Source organism: Coregonus clupeaformis, chromosome 9 (genome assembly GCF_020615455.1).
Source record: "Coregonus clupeaformis isolate EN_2021a chromosome 9, ASM2061545v1, whole genome shotgun sequence".
Lineage (NCBI taxonomy): Eukaryota > Metazoa > Chordata > Actinopteri > Salmoniformes > Salmonidae > Coregonus > Coregonus clupeaformis.
Genome location: NC_059200.1, coordinates 36798083 through 36818495, shown reverse-complemented (window position 1 = coordinate 36818495; position 20413 = coordinate 36798083). Strand labels below are relative to the sequence as shown.

Here is a 20413-nt window from a genome sequence, read left to right as displayed (position 1 = left end):
TTCTGTGTCCTCGACCAGCAAGGTGCCCCTGTGTGGTGGCTTAGTTAGGGTCTAGTCTAGTCTGGTTGCTTCTCTAAGGATGGGCGACCTTGAACGTCCCATCAGCCCATTGGGCAGAACTAGGCAGAATCCCAGAAATACTTTGAGCCAGGAAGGGCAGAGGATCTGTCAGACAGAACAGAAACGTAGCCCCAGCGCCCCCTCCCCCCACCCCCCTTCTCTTCCCCTTTGTAGCCCCCACGTTGATGAGCTGGGGGTTCTGGGAGACAGGACCGCTAGCTAACTGGCTGGCTGCTTGCTGCTGCATTGCACACATGTTTGGGGGTTGTTGTTGTCGTGGGGTTGGCGCCTGGTTCCTAGGAGCTGGCAGCCGCAGCGCTGTTGAATTTGTCTAGGACGGTGGCGTTGACTCTCTGGAACAGCCACTGCTGCGTCTCGGACCCAGGGTCGCACTTGTTCATGAAAATCCTCTTATCACCGGGATTGCAGTCCATGCAACCGCTGCTCACCAGGTGGTACAACGATTTATCCTGTATGTGTTGGCCCAGGGAGAGAGAGAGAGAGAGCGTGCGAGAAAGACACAGAGCGAGAAAGAAAAAGCAAGAGAGACAGCGAGAAAGAAGAGACACAGAGAGAGAGCGCATGAGGTAGAGAGAGAGAGAGAGAGCAGGAGGCAGAGAGAGAAGAGAGGGAGGAAAAGAAGGATTGAGATAAATTAATCAAATTAAGTAGAGAGACAGGCTGCTGTTTAATCCTGCTCTCTCATCTCCCACTCCCTTCAGACAGATTACAGACGAGGAGCTGAGCAACTGACTGCAACAAGGTTTTTCCTCCCTCCGTTCTAATCTGAGTTTACTTCATTTCATGGAGAGATGGGCCTGAATTTGAGAGTTAAACTAGGCTGAGAAATATGAGTTAAACACACAATAGTTTTTAAACCCAGAGTTCCAACGCACCATTACATTACTTTTCTGAATGTACATTCTTTGGGTTCATCCTCCCTCGCATGACAGAAAGGGGAAAGTAACAAATTCAGCTGTAAAAGAAAGAGGAATTGAAGGAAGTACGAATCATTGAAAACTGACAACACAAAATAAAAATACGTCCCTGGCTTCCCATGAAAGATTATCTATGGTGATTGCAAACTATTAAATAGAGCCAGTGATGGATTCAAACTGAAGAAAGGATTCCGTGGGGAGGGATAAAGTTGTGGAGGAGTGGAGAAAGATGAGGAGGGGGAGAACGCCTCAGAGGTACTTGGCAGTCATTTTGTTCGTCTCATGTGTCCGCCTTCCTGATTTACAATGTTCACACAGCTTCAAGCACCTCAGCCCTTTAATAAGTGGCTATTGCATCTGTGTAGCCTGAGTTCCAGACCTGACTGTGTTGTCTTGCCACAGTAATGGAGGTGGCAAACAGCACAAACAGATCTGGGACTCAGGCTAGCATATGTGCAACTCTGAACCTAATTGAGTCATTCTAGGCAGAACCTTAGAGAGATGGGACTGTAATGACATACTGATTTTGTACTGAGTAAACATGAATCTCTCCTCCCTAAACGATGTGGAGGAAATGGGAGTGGTGTGACGATAAAATAAGTCCCCTATCACTTTCCTCTACCCGGAACGCAGCAGTAAAAACCAACAGTGTACATCTTTTCTATCTGATGACTTTAATATTGTGTTGTGACTGAATACATCAGGCCTACTTTCCTTGACTACAGTGTTTATGTGGGTACGTATGGACATTTCCCTGGTCTGTAGGACTGATATCAAAGCAATTTAGTTAGATTGCCTTGCTGTGGCAGTGAAATGACCAAACAACTTGTGTGTATTAGCTACTGTCCTGTGGCTGTGGTAGTAATTTGAATGATGAGGTGTTTGATGTGGTGTTATAACAATAATTATACGGTATGTAAGTTACCAGGCTTTCTGTTACCTTACCTTCCATCTGAGATGTAAGGTTTATCGATTATTTATGTTCCACAAGTAATACAAAGCCAATACAGAAGTAAAGTAAGTAAGTAAGTACCATACAGATACAATATAATCATTTTGTATTTAATTCTGTGTTAAGTTACCTTCCTATAGCTCCAGTGCTGGTTGCCCTTCATGCCGTGGCAGTCGTACAGTGTGACAGGGGAACTCTGGGAGATGGAGTCAAAGCAGAACTTCCTGGTATGGAGAGGATCCCCTGGCCTGATGTCCTCTCTCCAGCCAAATGTAAAGATCTGAGTACAAACATGTAGATAGTACAAACACACAGGCACAACATGGTATCCAAGTTCAATTATGAGATTAACAGTATGAATACCCTAAATGTCATTTTAGAGGGGAATGAACATGGGGACACGAATGCAGTGATGATCTATTCATATGTAACAGTAAACAGCAGGAAAATGTGTTGCATATGGAGCAATCGCCAGCTGCAGTATCCTAAACTTGTTTTGTATTAAAGGAAAACTCCACCCAAAAATGATATTTTGGTATTTAATTCATTAGTCCATTGTTGATATAGTCCCAAAATGTTTTGCATTTCAGCAATCACGTTTTCAAGATACATATATATCTTGAAAACTTGATTGCTGACAAGCAAACCTTTAGGGACTATATCAACAATGGACTAATGAAACAAATACCAAAATATAGTTTTTGGGTGGAATGTTCCTTTTAGTGTAGTTCTGTGTATTTCATATGTTATGGTTCTTTTGAGAGACTAATTCAAGTCCCAAAATGGATGTAGCAATCGCAGATTGCCACTTTAATGGGACTCCCTGCCTAAATAAAGATTAAATAAATAAAACATACAGCTACAGTATGACTCATGGAAGGGTCATTCTTGACTATTAGTTACTGACTGACTGACTGAATGAATGATTAACAGGCCGGACTCATGGAGGGGTCATTCCTGACTATTACTGACTGACTGACTGGCTGAATGATTAACAGGCCGGTGATGTGCTGTACCAAGAGCCATACAGTATAATATAGTATAGACTACACCGTACTATACAGTATAATATAGTACAGACTACACCCTACTATACAGTATAATATAGTATAGACTACACCGTACTATACAGTATAATATAGTATAGACTACCCCCTACTATACAGTATAATATAGTATAGACTACACCCCAGAGGTGTGGACTCGAGTCATGTGACTTGGACTCGAGTCAGACTCGAGTCATGAATTTGATGACTTCAGACTCGACTCGACAAAATGTACAAAGACTTGCAACTCGACTTGGACTTTAACATCAATGACTCGTGACTTGACTTGGACTTGCGCCTTATGACTCGAGAAGACTTGCTACGAGGACTTGTAATGACTTGCAAAGGCTTGCTAAGAGGACTTGAAATGACTCGAAACTAAAATGTAGGACTTTGGACTCGACTTGAGACTTGATGGCTTTGACTTTTGACTCGACTTGGGACTTGCCTCATCTTTGACTCGACTTGACTCGGGACTCGAGGGCAAAGACTTGAGACTTACTTGTGACTTGCATAACAATGACTTTGTCCCACCTCTGCTACACCCTACTATACAGTATAATATAGTATAGACTACACCGTACTATACAGTATAATATAGTATAGACTACCCCCCTACTATACAGTATAATATAGTATAGACTACACCCTACTATACAGTATAATATAGTATAGACTACACCCTACTATACAGTACAATATAGTATAGACTACACCCTACTATACAGTACAATATAGTATAGACTACACCGTACTATACAGTATAATATAGTATAGACTACCCCCTACTATACAGTATAATATAGTATAGACTACACCCTACTATACAGTATAATATAGTATAGACTACACCCTACTATACAGTATAATATAGTATAGACTACACCCTACTATACAGTACAATATAGTATAGACTACACCGTACTATACCGTATAATATAGTATAGACTACACCCTACTATACAGTATAATATAGTATAGACTACACCGTACTATACAGTATAATATAGTATAGACTACACCCTACTATACAGTATAATATAGTATAGACTACACCCTACTATACAGTATAATATAGTATAGACTACACCCTACTATACAGTACAATATAGTATAGACTACACCCTACTATACAGTATAATATAGTACAGACTACACCCTACTATACAGTATAATATAGTATAGACTACACCCTACTATATAGTACAATATAGTATAGACTACACCCTACTATACAGTATAATATAGTATAGACTACACCCTACTATACAGTATAATATAGTATAGACTACACCCTACTATACAGTACAATATAGTATAGACTACACCCTACTATACAGTATAATATAGTACAGACTACACCCTACTATACAGTATAATATAGTATAGACTACACCCTACTATATAGTACAATATAGTATAGACTACACCCTACTATACAGTATAATATAGTATAGACTACACCCTACTATACAGTACAATATAGTAGACTACACCCTACTGTACAGTATAATATAGTATAGACTACACCCTACTATACAGTATAATATAGTATAGACTACACCCTACTATACAGTACAATATAGTAGACTACACCCTACTATACAGTATAATATAGTATAGACTACACCCTACTATACAGTATAATATAGTACAGACTACACCCTACTATACAGTACAATATAGTATAGACTACACCCTACTATACAGTACAATATAGTATAGACTACACCCTACTATACAGTATAATATAGTACAGACTACACCCTACTATACAGTATAATATAGTACAGACTACACCCTACTATATAGTACAATATAGTATAGACTACACCCTACTATACAGTACAATATAGTATAGACTACACCCTACTATACAGTATAATATAGTACAGACTACACCCTACTATACAGTATAATATAGTACAGACTACACCCTACTATATAGTACAATATAGTATAGACTACACCCTACTATACAGTATAATATAGTATAGACTACACCCCTATTATACAGTACAATATAGTATAGACTACACCCTACTATACAGTACAATATAGTATAGACTATAGCTCAGCTGGTAGAGCACGGCGCTTGTAACGCCAAGGTAGTGGGTTCGATCCCCGGGACCACCCATACACAAAAATGTATGCACGCATGACTGTAAGTCGCTTTGGATAAAAGCATCTGCTAAATGGCATATTATTATTATTATTACACCGTACTATACAGTATAATATAGTATAGACTACCCCCTACTATACAGTACAATATAGTATAGACTACACCCTACTATACAGTATAATATAGTATAGACTACACCCTACTATACAGTATAATATAGTATAGACTACACCCTACTATACAGTATAATATAGTACAGACTACACCCTACTATACAGTATAATATAGTATAGGTCCTGTGTAGCTCAGTTGGTAGAGCATGGTGCTTGCAACGCCAGGGTTGTGGGTTCAATTCCCATGGGGGGCCAGTATGAAAATGTATGCACTAACTGTAAGTCGCTCTGGATAAGAGCGTCTGCTAAATGACTAAAATGTAAATGTATAGACTACACCCTACTATACAGTATATGGCTCTGGTTGTACCTACCTGTTCGTGTGCCCAGGTGCGTTCAGCCCCCTCCTTCAGACAGGCGTCCAGTCGCAGCTCTGTCCCTGTGGGGCCGTGCTTGGAGTCTATGCACAGACCTGATGCAGCGTTACGAATCTACAAGGACACAAAGAGAGAGAGAGCTCAGTTAAAACCAAACACACACACACACTTCGAAGCCTCCCAAAAACAGCAAAAGGGAGGTTCGGTGAAGACTTGCACGCACACACACACGCACCATGCATTATAGATCTATAGATATAGAGACCACAGGATGAGATATCAACATCAGCTTCTCTCTGAGGCTCGACGCTCTGATCACAGGACTCCAGAGTATAGTGAGTGGAATCCATGGCAACCTTCCAAACAGACAGTACACAGTAACTTAGTACAAGCAGCCAACTTTTTATACACAGTATGTGGTTTTAAGTAACAGCATATGATCTGACATGGTATCAAAGCTCTCACAGTTTGCTGACAAGATCTACTCTCACCAGTGACTGTAAGAGATAAGCTAATTCGTTCCTGGAGCATCTTTCTCCCTCAAAGCCTGAGTTAATAGGCGCCCCTACTGTGAAAACTTTTAAAGTTTCAGAGTTACTTGGCTCTCACACACATTTGATTGACTGTCTCATTTGCCTAATTCTCTTTATAGCATTCAGGTGAGCTTGGCTGGTTTCACAGTATGGCTCAATAATGCATGAGTCCAGCAGCACTGCATCTAAAGTAGCCTGGTCTCTGTCTGTCTCTGTGGCCCTCACTAACACATTCAGAGGAGAGAGAGAGGCGAGGGCAGAGGAGAGGAGAGAGGCGAGGGCAGAGGAGAGAGAGAGAGAGAGGAGAGGGCAGAGGAGAGGAGAGGGGAGGAGGAGGAAGACAGAGGGCAGAGGAGGAGAGAGGGGGGAGAGTGAGTTAGAGTGTGTGAGAGATATAGAGATGGATAGAGCGGAGAGAGAGAAAGATAGTGAGGGAGCGAGAGAGAGAAAGAGAGAGAGAGAGAGATTGAGAGAGAGAGAGAGAGAGAGAGAGAGAGAGAGAGAGAGAGAGAGAGAGAGAGAGAGAGAGAGAGAGAGAGAGAGAGAGAAATGGTTGGAGAGAGCAGGTCCTACAGGGTCAGAGTGAGACACTTTATTTGACAGGAGGGAGACCAGGGATGGAATACTCAGAGGGAGGTGTTTTGCATAGGGTTGATTCTCTTTTAAAAGTTGTTACCTCTGCTCGCCACTAGATGGGGCCAAAGTCATTAGCTAGGACTGTAGCAAATAATGGTGATTGTTTGACTGTTAGTGTGAGAATGTCTGACAACAACGCTATGGTTGGCTCTGAAAATGTTGATTATAAAAATGTATACCAACTCAATGTCAGCTCTCCTCAATGTTGTGCATGTTTTTCTAATAAAAGAGTACAGATTACGGCTTTTTCTTTTATGGAGTTATGCACTTGAGATAAAAACTCTTGAGCTATGAAAAATGGAGCAACAAAAACTAAACTAAAGGAATGAGAGAAAAATTCTCTATAAAATGGCGGCACATTTCTTGCCTCAGTGCTTGGTGTCCCTTTGGCTGGTCCTGCATCTAAACTAGAGAGGCTCTCCCCTTTTTCCCATCATGAATGAGTGACATTTCAGGACAAGTGATTTCAACAACAGGAACATCCATTAGGTACAGGTCAGATGTCACCAATTTTCCACAGGCAGCCCCATCTCTGGAAGGTCACATTGTCACCCACACATAGTTCTACTCTGAGATAAGATGACTTATAATCTCTAGGATGCAGCCAACGGGAAAATACAGGGAAAACACCGTTTTCCTGACATAGACCTAATTCAATCGGACTCTATTCCAAAAGGATAATATATACCAATAATACCAATATTTTTTGCGAAGTTCTACAGTAATTTACATGGCAAACAATATTAAGAGTTTAGTCCTTTAAATGCTGCAAACAAACTTTGCACTTTTGTGCCCATCAGGCACCCGTGGAGCTGCATTACCGTGTAATAAAGTAAAAGGCTTTGGCAGAAGTGGAGTCGGAAATGCAAAATAATACCCACCTGCATTGCAATTCAGAAACTTCAAATAATCAAACTCCCTCAGCCTGCCGCCCGCATCGACAAAGTGCATTTAACCACACGGTCATTAGGAGTAAACTGCTGATCGCTCTGAAAGACCAATAATGGAGCCAGAATTGTACTGTATAATGGGCCTTCACTCTCCACTTTTCCCAAGCCTCATCTGTCTGAAATGGGCCCAGGAGCAAAGTGCTTATGCCTGATGCCATGCCCATCAACATGCCAGTGCTGATGTGGAGACACAGTTAGAGACGAATCAAAAGGCCTGATGATTGCATCACTTAAAGTGATTTAGACCTATTGAAGGAGCCGTGATGTGGAGTTGTGGGGGAGGGAGGGAGATTGGATGTTGGGGAGGGGGGCATAGCGACAGCCCCCTATTTACCCAGTCTGCACAGCTCCGAGGCTGAGGTGTCGAGAAGGCTGACCCCCTGATTGTCATCTTCCATAGATGTAGAGGAAGTTTAATCTGAGCTCTCTCGCCTTCTCTCTGTCTGTCTCACAATCTCACTCTCTCTTTGTCCCTCTGATCTTATCCCCTTCTCTCTCTCTCTCTCTCTCTCTCTCTCTCTCTCTCTCTCTCTCTCTCTCTCTCTCTCTCTCTCTCTCTCTCTCTCTCTCTCTCTCTCTCTCTCTCTCTCTCTCTCTCTCTCCTCTCTCTCTTTCTGTCGGTCTCCCCCCTCTCTCTTCTCTCACCCTCTCCTCCCTTGTCTTTCTGTTTTGCAATCTGGGCTTGAATACCCAATGAGAGATCTTTATAGTTCCATAGATCAGGCGGGGTGACAGCGGGGTGACAGGCGGGGTGACAGGCAGGGTGAGAGCCAGAGAAGAGACGGCACATGAAGCTGTCAGCCTGACGGTAAAATGACTATCATCCTCACACGGGGGAGGAAAGAGGAGATATTGACCTACCGTGCAAACATTTTCTCATCAAGATATACACCGCTTCATTTCTTATTTACTATCCATGTTCACCTCTGGCTTATACGGAAGGAGTGGTTAATCAGCAGGGACGGTAATAAGCTGGGACTTGTGTCGTGTGTGTGTGTGTGTGTGTGTGCGTGTGTGTGTGTGTGTGTGTGTGTGTGTGTGTGTGTGTGTGTGTGTGTGTGTGTCTTGTACAATTTGTGCTAATGGCCTTGTAGACGTGAACAGCAGAGAGCAGGAAAGGTGGGTCACCGTGGAGACGGTCTTCCATTCTACCTATTATAATTAGTACCCTGACCTAGGAGCCAGGACGTCAGAAAAACACAGAAAATGAGATTTTCTAAAAGAAGGCAGAGCAAGGAATCCAATTATGTCGAACGCAAAATTAATTACATTTGTCATATTAACGTGCAAAGTGTTCGCCGTGAGCGTTCTGAAATGTTTCAGGGGCTTGAGAGGAGGATGTGGTTTCCTTCCGGCATATAGGATGAATTAATTAGTGAATTATATATTCCAGGTCCATTTAACCATCTATCAGTGATGATTAAAAACACTCCTGCCCCCAACCTCCCTATGGAAAAACACTGGTTGGGAAACAATCTCCATGAATACCTGATTCTTAGCCTGGAATCCCCACTGTTTAAATGGTAAACTGAGCATACGAGTGTGGATTCCAGGCTACCTGATTCCAGCTCCTGCATTTACGGGCATGATTGCCTGAGGCTAGATCTCATCCTCACAGAGCGCAGATAGATAGAGTGAGATAGTGTGTGTGTGTGTGTGTGTGTGTGTGTGTGTGTGTGTGTTGTCAGAGAACAGATAAGAGTGTGATAGTAATAAAATACCAAGGCCATCTCCAGCCCCATCCCTTCACAGGTAACACAGAGAGGCCTTATATATATATCTCAGGATACGACGCAGAAAACTGCATGTCATGTTTATGGACAATGTATAGTAGTAGAGACAAACTACAACGCAGAGCTGCTACTTATGGTTTGTGGGGGGAGTGATGCATGTCCAGCTGTGTCCGTTTTGTGACATTGTCTACTCTAAAACATTTCATTACCAGGCTGCTGGCTGCCTGTTCGATATGAGAAACGCATTACGTTTCAGCGAGCACCAGACATTCATAAATCAATGAACATAGTATGAGTTCCAAATGGCACCCTATTCCCTATATAGCGCACTATTTTGGACCAGAACCCTCTGGCCAAAAGCAGTGCACTATAAAGGGAATAGGGTGCCATTTTGGACACAGTATGGTAGAATAATAGCCTTTTGTGACACACCTGTGGAGGCATTTAGGGACCGTCTCTTAGCTGATGTATTGGTGTCTGGAAATAGATTCATTCATTACAATACCAGCTAAAAATACACAAGAAACCAAATCAGCCTGTGGATACTGCTCAGCCTTAGCTGTTATTGGTGGCATGTACGACAGTGGGTTTATGTAGCGCCTAAGTATTGTGAGAAGTCCTGTTATTTGTATCAATGCCTCAGTAAGGGACCTCGAAAACATGACCTGACGTTTCATTTTGGATTCTAAGGTCATCACATATGCTTTTATATGCCTTTGTATGCCTTTCTGTTTGTGTATGTGTGTGTGTGCGGGCTCTTGTATGTGTGTGTGTGGTCGTTCTGCATGTATTCCTAACTTCCTACCTCTCCCCAGGCGGCAGGCAGCGGCTCCACAGTGGGGTAGTACTTGGCCAGGTCCCAGGCTACAGCATTCATGTACCACTTGAAGTCCTTACACTTGAGGTGTCTCCTCAGCTCCTTCTGGGCCGTCAGGTCCCCGGTGGACAGGTGGCGGTACTCCGGACGCCGCTGGTAGATGAACTCCGTGTACTCATCCATCCATGTCTCGGCCACCCTCTTCAGGTTCTGAGATAAGGGAGAGAGACAGGGAGGGAGAGATGGGGTAAGGAGATGGAATGTCTGTGTGTTTAGCTTATCACAGCACAGTTCACAGTGCGGCGAGTTAGTCAGACCTCATCTTAAATCAGATAGATGGCTGGACCTACATCCTCAGTTTGACTATCAGCCATGTGCCAATTAATGAATAGACAACCAGTCAAAATGTATGCATGTTAGCCATAACCAGTTGATGGAAGCAGTGTATTGACTGGTCACTCTGACTTACTCTAGCTAGGCTTGTTCCGGACGGCACTTTGTAGGGGACGTATTTCCTGTAGATATGTCCTACTCGGGAGCATGGTACGTCGTACATACTGCCCCCACACATCCATACCTGAAGGGAGATGGAACACAAAAAATACCTCAGTACATTACTTCAAAACCTTTCTATCAACCTGCTAACTATGTGTTCTAAGCAAGGCCGCAAAACCTTTCTAACTCAACCAACTGTGTGTTGTAAGTACATTTACATCTTATCCAGAGCGACTTACAGTTGCATACATTACTTTTATTTTTATACCCCCCATGAGAATCAAACCCACAACCCTGGCGTTGCAAACGCCATGCTCTACATCCCCCTGCCGGCCATTCCCTCCCCTACCCTAGACAACACTGGGCCAATTGTGCACCGCCCCATGGGTCTCCGGTCGCAGCCGGCTACAACAGAGCCTGGATTCGAACCAGGATCTCTAGTGGCACAGCTAGCACTGCGATGCAGTGCCTTAGACCACTGCGCCACTCGGGAGACTTGGGTTGCAAAGTAGGGTTGCAAAATTTTGGAACTTTCAATAAATTCTCTGGTTTTCCCGAAATCCCAGAATCAGGAGGGAATAAACAGGAAATCCTGAATCATCCAACCAGGTATTCTGGAAAACCAGAGAATGTATTGAAAGTTCCCGACATTTTGCAACCCTAGTTGTGAGCATTGAAGTAAAGAAAGTCAGCAAGGCCGCAAAGAAAAAGAGAACCCACTCTTTGTTTTTCCTCTTTTCCCAGAAAGGAATCACAGGTATTTTCGATTTCAAAGCCCTGAGTTCTTGTGGACTGAGTTATTTTCAGAGTGAGGGTATTGTTGTTGAAATGGCTGTGTAGCTGGGTTCGTGTTCTGCTTGTTGCAAGACCCTAATACAGACAACCTATTGTCACTCTGTCCACACTTGAAGTGGATTCCCACTTTGTCTGCTTGGCAGGGCCACATTATAAGCCTCTTTGAGCGGAGGGACTGAAAGGAATCCTATTTCCAGAGCACTCCACTAGATACCCCTCTTTTCCTGCATCAAAGGAACAGATAGAAAGAACAGGGGAGAGAGAAGGAGGAAGGAAGAGGGCATGTGTCAGTAGTGGTACTCTGAACCCCTTCAGTCTTCTGACCTCTCCCTTACTGACTCCTTTGCTGCCTCCCCTTACCGTCTCCCCTTGCTCTCTCCCTTACTGCCTCCTTACCGTCTCCCTTGCTCTCTCCCTTACTGCCTCCCTTACCGTCTCCCTTGCTCTCTCCTTACCGTCTCCCTTGCTCTCTCCCTTGCTCTCTCCTTACTGCCTCCCTTGCTCTCTCCCTTACTGCCTCCCTTGCTCTCTCCCTTGCTGTCTCCCTTACTGCCTCCCTTGCTCTCTCCCTTGCTATCTCCCTTACTGCCTCCCTTGCTCTCTCCCTTACTTCCTCCCTTACCTTCTCCCTTGCTCTCTCCCTTACTGCCTCCTTTGCGCTCTCCCTTGGTGTCTCCCTTACTGCCTCCCTTGCTGTCTCCCTTACTGCCTCCCTTGCTCTCTCCCTTACTGCCTCCCTTGCTCTCTCTCTTACTGCCTCCCTTATAGCCTCTCTTGCTCTCTCCCTTACTGCCTCCCTTACTGCCTCCCTTGCTCTCTCCCTTACTGTCTCCCTTACTCTGTCCCTTACTGTCTCCCTTGATCTCTCTTCCTCCCTATACTTCTCTTTATCTCTTAATGTCCCTCCATTCTTTCTCATTCCTCTCCCCTCTTTCCCTCCCTCTCTCCCTCTTAGAATTAGAGTGGTCATGCTGACTGTTTGGAAAGGATCCTGGGACATTTCACCTCTCCTCCGCTTCTCCTCCTCTCTCCCGCTGTGTGTGTGAGCGCTCCACCTCTCTCCCTGCTCTGCCATATCAAACGAGGCAGGGTGCTTTCCTGTGGAGCCTCAGGTTAATGGTCAAGCTGGCTTTACATGCTTCATTGACATGTGGAGAGATTCCTCCAGTCTTCAGAAAATGGTCTCATCAGAGGACAAGTGTAGATGTTCATTAACCTCTCATATCAGCAGAAATATGAGGGTTTTATGAATTATTCCCATGTGTTCATGAGTAACTAGTTTTAGCGTACAACTCATAGGAAGAGGTAAAATACCTTGAGATGCTTTGATGATAACTCTTCAATGTGAGACACAACCAGTGTCAATAGATTGTCAGTCTAACATCTACCATATAAGGCTAACTGTCAGACATCCATATTCAGTGGCAGTAGGGGAAAGTGGGGTAAGTGGAGCCAAAGGGGTAAGTTGAGCCACCCTTGTTTCTAAGAAGCCATACACAAAATTAATCATTTGACCAAATATTTAGGGAGAGGTCATCATTTCATGGAGTCTGTGAAGGAAGAAACCACATGGAAAAAGTGGTAAGCAGGTTAGGTCCAAAAAGTCAAATGAATTTATTGTGTTAGAGGTTTCATGATGCGTGTATCTAAACCAAAGTAGATCATTTGAAGTGTTCTATACATTAGTTGGGGTCTCTATAAGCTTCAATATGAGGTCCTAAACCTAGCCTGAAAGTGCATCCTTGTAGCTGTGTGGGCTAATATAGTCAAAATATTTGCCTTGGGGTAAGTTGAGCCAATGGTTGAGCCAATGGCAAGTTGAGCAAATTGAAGTATTTTCTTCCCAAGCGTAATACAAGGAATTATTGGTGGGATATGAGGCAACAACAGGGCCTGGCTGATGTTAAAAGTGTTTAAAAAATACAAAGTGTTTGTTAGGTGTTAAGCCTGTGTTAAAATATGCTTTAAATTATTAAAAGACCAAAAAGCAATTGTGATTATGTTGAACTGTGTTTGGGAAATAAAGATGGTTTTAAAAATGTACAGAAATTTGTAGGCGGCATTGCTATATTTTCAAAACTGTAATGTTTACATTAATTCTGATTATTTCCAGGGATATACAACATCCTGAAATATATGTAGATGTCTTTGTTAGAAATAATACTATATTTCACAGACAGAATGATGCTGAATGTATAAAATGGCTCTCCTTACCCCCCTCTCCCCTAAGTAACTGGACCAGACCACTCTGAACCAGAGCTTTGAACATTTAGACAGATGGGGGCGCAACCGTGTAATAATTACACTTCTGCTTGATTTGTGTGCTTATTGTACACTTCTGAATTCTCAATGCAAAATAACACCAATGACTCAAATAACACAGAGATTAACACAAATGTCTGAACCCCACTCCCACCTCTGTAAGAAGACTTATTGCAATCTTGCTTGGGAACTATTTTTATCGTTGCCATGGTTTCCAGTCAAGGAAGAAAGGGCTGCATTCCAATTACAAAGTGCACTCACTGACAGAACGAGAGCGATAGAGATGAGAGAGAGAGAGAGAGAGAGAGAGAGAGAGAGAGAGAGAGAGAGAGAGAGAGAGAGAGAGAGAGAGAGAAAAAGCGAGAGAGAGAGTATATTGAGACCCGGTATGATGGCAGGTATATCAGGAACAATAAACACAATGCTCCCTCACATCCATATACTGTGTTCTCCTCCGGATATCAAAATGGAATCACCTCTGAGCCGCAAACAAGCCAATTAATGAGTTCGGGAAGGAGGCTAAAGCCTGAACTACTCCTTGTAACACTCTAACACACACACACACACACACACATGTGCGCACACGGTTGCGGACACACGGACACACACACACACACACACACACACACACACACACACACACACACACACACACACACACACACACACACACTACACACACAAACACACAAACATTATTTTGGGATGCTGGGTTCTGAGGAATGTATTGTACTGGAGCAGGTGGGGAAATAAAACACTGGAGAACAGAGCGAGAGCAATTCTCCTGGGTGAAAGTCGTTCCAGTTTAATAAAGTTGTCTGGGAGCTGATTGACCTGTCTGGAGACTGAGGCAGGGTACGGTGGGACAGGATGGAAAGAATGAACCGAAAGAACCACATTGTTATGGGTCCATGACTGTCTAGACTCTAATATCATTGCAAGGTTGGTAGACTTCATTGTGTTTTAAATCATCTGTCTCTTTTAAGGGATTGTTGTGCTCAGATGAATGACGCAACTTTATATGTATTTTAAATTAGTCCAATCAAATTCATTAAAGGTAAGGTGGGACAGTCACTGGATGAAAAACGTGGAAGAGCCACATTGCTATGTGACCATGATTGTATCATATAACCTATTAGTAAATATTATTTATATTGTATCATATCCTGTCATATTGAATCAGAGATTAGTGGCATTTATATGTGGTGTTACACACAGTGCCGATAAGGGCTAAATGGAAGCACCTCAGCATAGATAGAAGTGGATAGTATAGACCAGGGGTCGGCAACAGACAACAGGCGGCCTGCGCCAAAACCAGCCTGCGAGTGATAAAAAAAAAAAAAGTATTATTATATATTTTGGAGGAGGGGTTTTCGTTTTTGGTTTAAAAAAAAATAGAAATTGAGCTAGAAATTAGTTTCATTTAGGAAATCTGTTCACCAAGTATTCCCATGAATAAACAAAATAGATAAAATGTATTTGGAAAGTATTCAGACCCCTTTACTTTTTCCACATTTTGTTACGTTACAGCCTTATTCTAAAATGGATTAAATTGTTGTTTTTCTCGTCAATCTACACATAATGACAAAGCAAAAACAGGTTTTTAGAATTTTTTTGCAAATGTATTGAAAATAAAAAACAAAAATATGACATTTACATTAGTATGCAGACCCTTTACTCAGTACTTTGTTGAAGCACCTTTGGCAGCGATTACAGCCTCGAGTCTTCTTGGGTATGACGCTACAAGTTTGGCACACCTGTATTTGGGGAGTTTCTTCCATTCTTCTCTGCAGATCCTCTCAAGCTCTGTCAGGTTGGATGGGGAGCGTCGCTGCACAGCTATTTTCAGGTCTCTCCAGAGATTTTAGATCAGGTTTAAGTCTGGGTTCTGGCTGGGCCACTCAAGGACATTCGGATACTTGTCACGAAGCCACTCCTGCGTTATCTTGGCTGTGTGTTTAGGGTCTTTGTCTTGTTGGAAGGTGAACCTTCGCCCCAGTCTGAGGTCCTGAGCACTCTGGAGCAGGTTTTCATCAAGGATCTCTCTGTACTTTGCTCCGTTCATCTTTCCCTCGATCCTGACTAGTCTCCCAGTCCCTGCCACTGAAAAAGATCCCCACTGCATGATGCTGCCACCACCATGCTTCACCGTAGAAATTCCAGGTTTCCTCAAGATGTGAAGCTTGGCATTCAGGCCAAAGAGTTCAATCTTGGTTTCATCAGACCAGAGAATCTTGTTTCTCATGGTCTGAGTCCTTTAGGTGCCTTTTGGCAAACTCCAAGCGGGCTGTCATGTGCCTTTTACTGAGAAGTGGCTTCCATCTGGCCACTCTACCATAAAGGCACAATTGGTGGGTGCTGCAGAGATGGTTGTCCTTCTGGAAGGTTCTCCCATCTCCACAGAGGAACTCTGGAGCTCTGTCAGAGTCACCATCGGGTTCTTGCTCACCTCCCTGACCAAGGCCCTTCTCCCCCGATTGCTCAGTTTGGCTGGGCGGCCAGCTCTAGGAAGAGTCTTGGTGGTTCCAAATGTCTTCCATTTAAGAATGATGGAGGCCACTGTGTTCTTGGGGACCTTCAATGCTGCAGACATTTTTTGGTACCCTTCCCCAGACCTGTGCCTTGACACAATTCCGTCTCGGAGCTCTACGGACAATTCCTTCGACCTCATGGCTTGGTTTTTGCTCTGACATGCACTGTCAACTGTGGGACAAATCATGTCCAATCAATTGAATTTACCACATGTGGACTTCAATCCAGTTGTAGAAACATCTCAAGGATGATCAATGGAAACAGGATGCACCTGAGCTCAATTTCGAGTCTCATAGCAAAGGGTCTGAATACTTATGTCAATGTCATATTTCAGTCTTGTATTTGTAATACATTTGCAAGAATTTCAAAAAAAACGTTTTCGCTTTGTCATCATGGGGTATTGTGTGTAGACTGATTCATTATTATTTAAAAAAAATCAATTTTAGAATAAGGCTCTAATGTAACAAAATGTGGAAAAAGTCAAGGAGTCTGAATACTTTCCGAATGCACTGTATGTGATTGTGTCTACATCTAATCAAGTTATGAAATGATTGTTATTTTCAAATAAATCTATGTTGGGGCTTTTAGTTGTGGTCAATTTGCAGTGGAGAGCCCCTTGGAGAGCCCCTTGGATGAGTGAGGAAACTAATCAATTAAAGAGAAATTGCAGAAGTGGAGAAAGTCAAAGTTGCAGGTCCATTATGATATTCTGAGAGAGCAACTTGGAATATATAACAACGCAATTAGAAATACCAGACGGGCTCATTTTTCGAACTTGATCACTAATAATCAGAATAATTTGAGTGTGCTCTGCTCGACACCATTGACGGCGTGATAAATCCTACCCCCGCAAACCTACAGTATGTGAACTTTCCTCTACATCTAAATGTGATGAGTTTGCGGCATATTTCATAGATAAGATAGCAAACATTAGGCTGGGTATCAGTCAAGCAAGACCTGATGAGAAGCTTGATGATATGTACCCTAGCCTACCACACAAAGGCACTATGGATTTTTGTCCCCTGGTTGACACAGACATGCTCTGGAAAGTGATATCACAACTTAAGCCTTCTACCTGCCTTCTCGATCCTATCCCCACCACCTTCTTCAAAACAGTTTTAATTGCATATCTGAAGAAGTGCAAGCATTTGTTAATCACTCCCTGTTTACAGGCACTTTCCCCACTGCACTAAAAACTGCTATGGTGAAACCCCTTCTGAAGAAAAGTAATCTAGATTCTTCAGCTCTTAGCAATTTTTGGCCAATCTCCAACCTTCCATTCTTAAGCAAAATGTTGGAGAAATTGGTTTTCAAAAGGCAAAATACATTTTTTAAGTGCCAACTGTATTTTTTAAAAATTCCAATCTGGTTTTCGTGCCCACCACAGCACAGAGACAGCCTTAGTTAAAGTGGTAAATGATCTTAGAGCCAACACAGATGCCAAACAGCTCTCTGTCCTTGTACTCTTGGATTTAAGTGCTGCATTCGACACGGTTGACCATGATGTCCTTCTGAAAAGACTGGAGATGTGGGTTGGCCTCTCCGCTCCAGTTCTAAATTGGTTTAGGACCTATTTAACCGGTCAAGAGTTTTTGTCACCCTTGGTGAACAAAACTCAGAGAAAATACATATCACATGTGGCGTTCCACGAGGTTCGATATTGGGTCGGTACTGTTCATTTTATACAGTATATGTTACCCCTTGGCAGGGTTATCAGAAAGCCCAGCATTGATTTTAACTGCTACGCAGACGATACACAACTTTACATTTCTGTGTCACCAGAAGATTTGAGCTTCATAGATAAATTATTAGACTGTATTAGTGATTGAAATACTTGGATGGCTCACAACTTCCTCCAGCTAAATCAAGACAAGACCGAGGTTCTTATTGTTGGAGCCAAAGCACAGAGAGAGAAACTGGACGCACATTTTAATTCACGGGCAATAAAGATAAAACACCAGGTAAAAAACCTAGGTGTTATTTTAGATTCTGAACTCAATTTCGAATGACACATTAGGAATGTGACCAAAATAGCTTTTTAACACCCGAGGAACATTGCCAAGGTGCGGCCATTTCTCTCTCAGGCTGATACAGAGAGACTCATCCATGCTTTTATTACAAGCAGGCTTGACTACTGTAATGCTCTCCTGTCTGGTCTACCCAAGAAAGCCATTGGTCAACTGCAAAACATACAGAATGCTGCAGCACAGGTACTGACCAACACCAGACAGAGAGCACACATTACACCGGTTTTAAGGTCTCTGCACTGGCTGCATGTGAGTTTTAACATTCATTTTAATATTCGTCTATTGGTTTTTAAATCAATCCACGATTGTGCACCCCAATACATGTCAGACATGCTTTTAAGTTATGTACCCAGTAGGTCCCTCAGGTCCTCTGGCACTGGCCTTTTAACTATCCCAAAGCCTAGGACCAAGAGGCATGGAGAGGCAGTCTTTAGTTATTATGCCCCCCAGCCTCTGGAATAGCCTGCCAGAGAACCTGAGAAGGGCCAAAACTGTGGACATATTTAAGATTTTTAAACACACCTTTTTAGCTTTGCTTGTCCTTAGGGTGCTTTTTAGTCATTACATTTTTATTGTTATTCTTTAGTTTTTTATCCTCTTTGTGTAGTAAATATTTCAGTTATTTTAATTGTTTTAATTATTTTTTCCTGTCTGAAATGTGCTGTTTAAATAAAGCTTGATTTGATTTGATTAGGCCACACGACCAGCCGCTCCGACTGAAATCGGCCCGCGGCTGAATCTAGTTGCCTACCCCTGGTGTAGACTGAAAGACGAACTTAGCCCTCATGAGTAAGACTAGCAACCTTGGTCTCACAACATATTTCAGTTTCTCTACAGTGCTGTATGAACCTCTTGAAATGCTTGAATGATAAGACTTGTTCCAGTCTTGAGAACATTGGTAAGAGAAATGATTGGGAAACGCTATTATCGAAACATTTTTTGCTCACCTTGAACGATATCTCGTACTGCTCTCCGCCCCATATCTCCAAGCCAGTGTCGTAGCCACCCAGCTCCCAGAACCACTGGCGGTTGGACGGCAAAGAGACCTCCGGCCATCACTGGAGACCTGTAGGAGAGACAGAGAGAGAATCCATGTCTTTAGCTTGTTGGTAAAGTTATTTTCTAAATCTTCTGATCAGCACAAAACTATGTGGTCTATGGTTCTTTTTGTGTTATAAAGTGAACATCTACTGGTAGCAGCTACAGCTGTAGGTCTCAAGAGAGATGGACAGATAGAGAAACTGTACAAGAGAAACAGTGAGAGACAAAGAAAGAATAAAAGTGTTAGTTACCATGTTCAGATTTTATTATGCTAAAATAGAGCATAACATCCATATTCCCTTGACCTGGGAATATATAAAATATGTATTCAATGCATACATTGAACGGTGACATTTGGTGTAATTCCAAGCATCCTAAATCCAGAGAAAGTCATCTACACTAGCAGTCTTTGTGGTATCAGACAGATAAATGTGTGTGAGTAATTTTTTAACAAAAATATAAAGTAACATACCTAATCCCTTGAGCTGGGAAAAATATGAAATATGTATGGTACATATATTGAAAGGTGGCATTTGAGCATCATAATCCAGCAACAATTATATTGCAGTCTTAGTGGAAGCATACAGACAGAAATGTGGCCCCTCACATGACCCGCATCTCTCTGTTGCCCCTGGATATGTAAATACACACCTTCTAAAACGCCATCATACATATATAGTAAAAACATGCATTCAGACACGCAGGCAGTCTCAAAGCCATATTGAGTCTTTACCCATAAATCCACTGGCTTGCAATAATAAAGGATGTTCCGTTCAGGCTTATCTCGGTCAAAGCGTTCATCTAATCACGACAAAGAAATACCAGTATCTCATGTTATGCCGACACTGACACTCGCGCAATCGATAAACTTCACAAAGAGCTCAAGCAGTCAAAAATCCCCATGATTGACACCTGACATGGCTATTTGCCTGACATTTCACATTTCCCACTGCAGAATCTACAGAAAGATCAAAGCAGACG

General features: G+C 42.7%; 1 protein-coding gene across 1 annotated transcript in view; it reads right to left on the bottom strand.

Annotated features, from left to right (window-relative positions):
• Positions 1 to 344: 344 nt before the first annotated feature.
• Positions 345 to 20413, bottom strand: part of LOC121555170 (polypeptide N-acetylgalactosaminyltransferase-like 6) — a 54293-nt gene continuing 34224 nt past the window's right edge. Inside the window, 7 exon segments of the mRNA XM_045222690.1 lie at positions 345 to 530; positions 2081 to 2230; positions 5609 to 5725; positions 10269 to 10490; positions 10750 to 10857; positions 19339 to 19422; positions 19424 to 19457. Of these exon segments, the coding sequence (XP_045078625.1) occupies positions 357 to 530; positions 2081 to 2230; positions 5609 to 5725; positions 10269 to 10490; positions 10750 to 10857; positions 19339 to 19422; positions 19424 to 19457 (889 nt within the window). The 3' untranslated portion in view covers positions 345 to 356.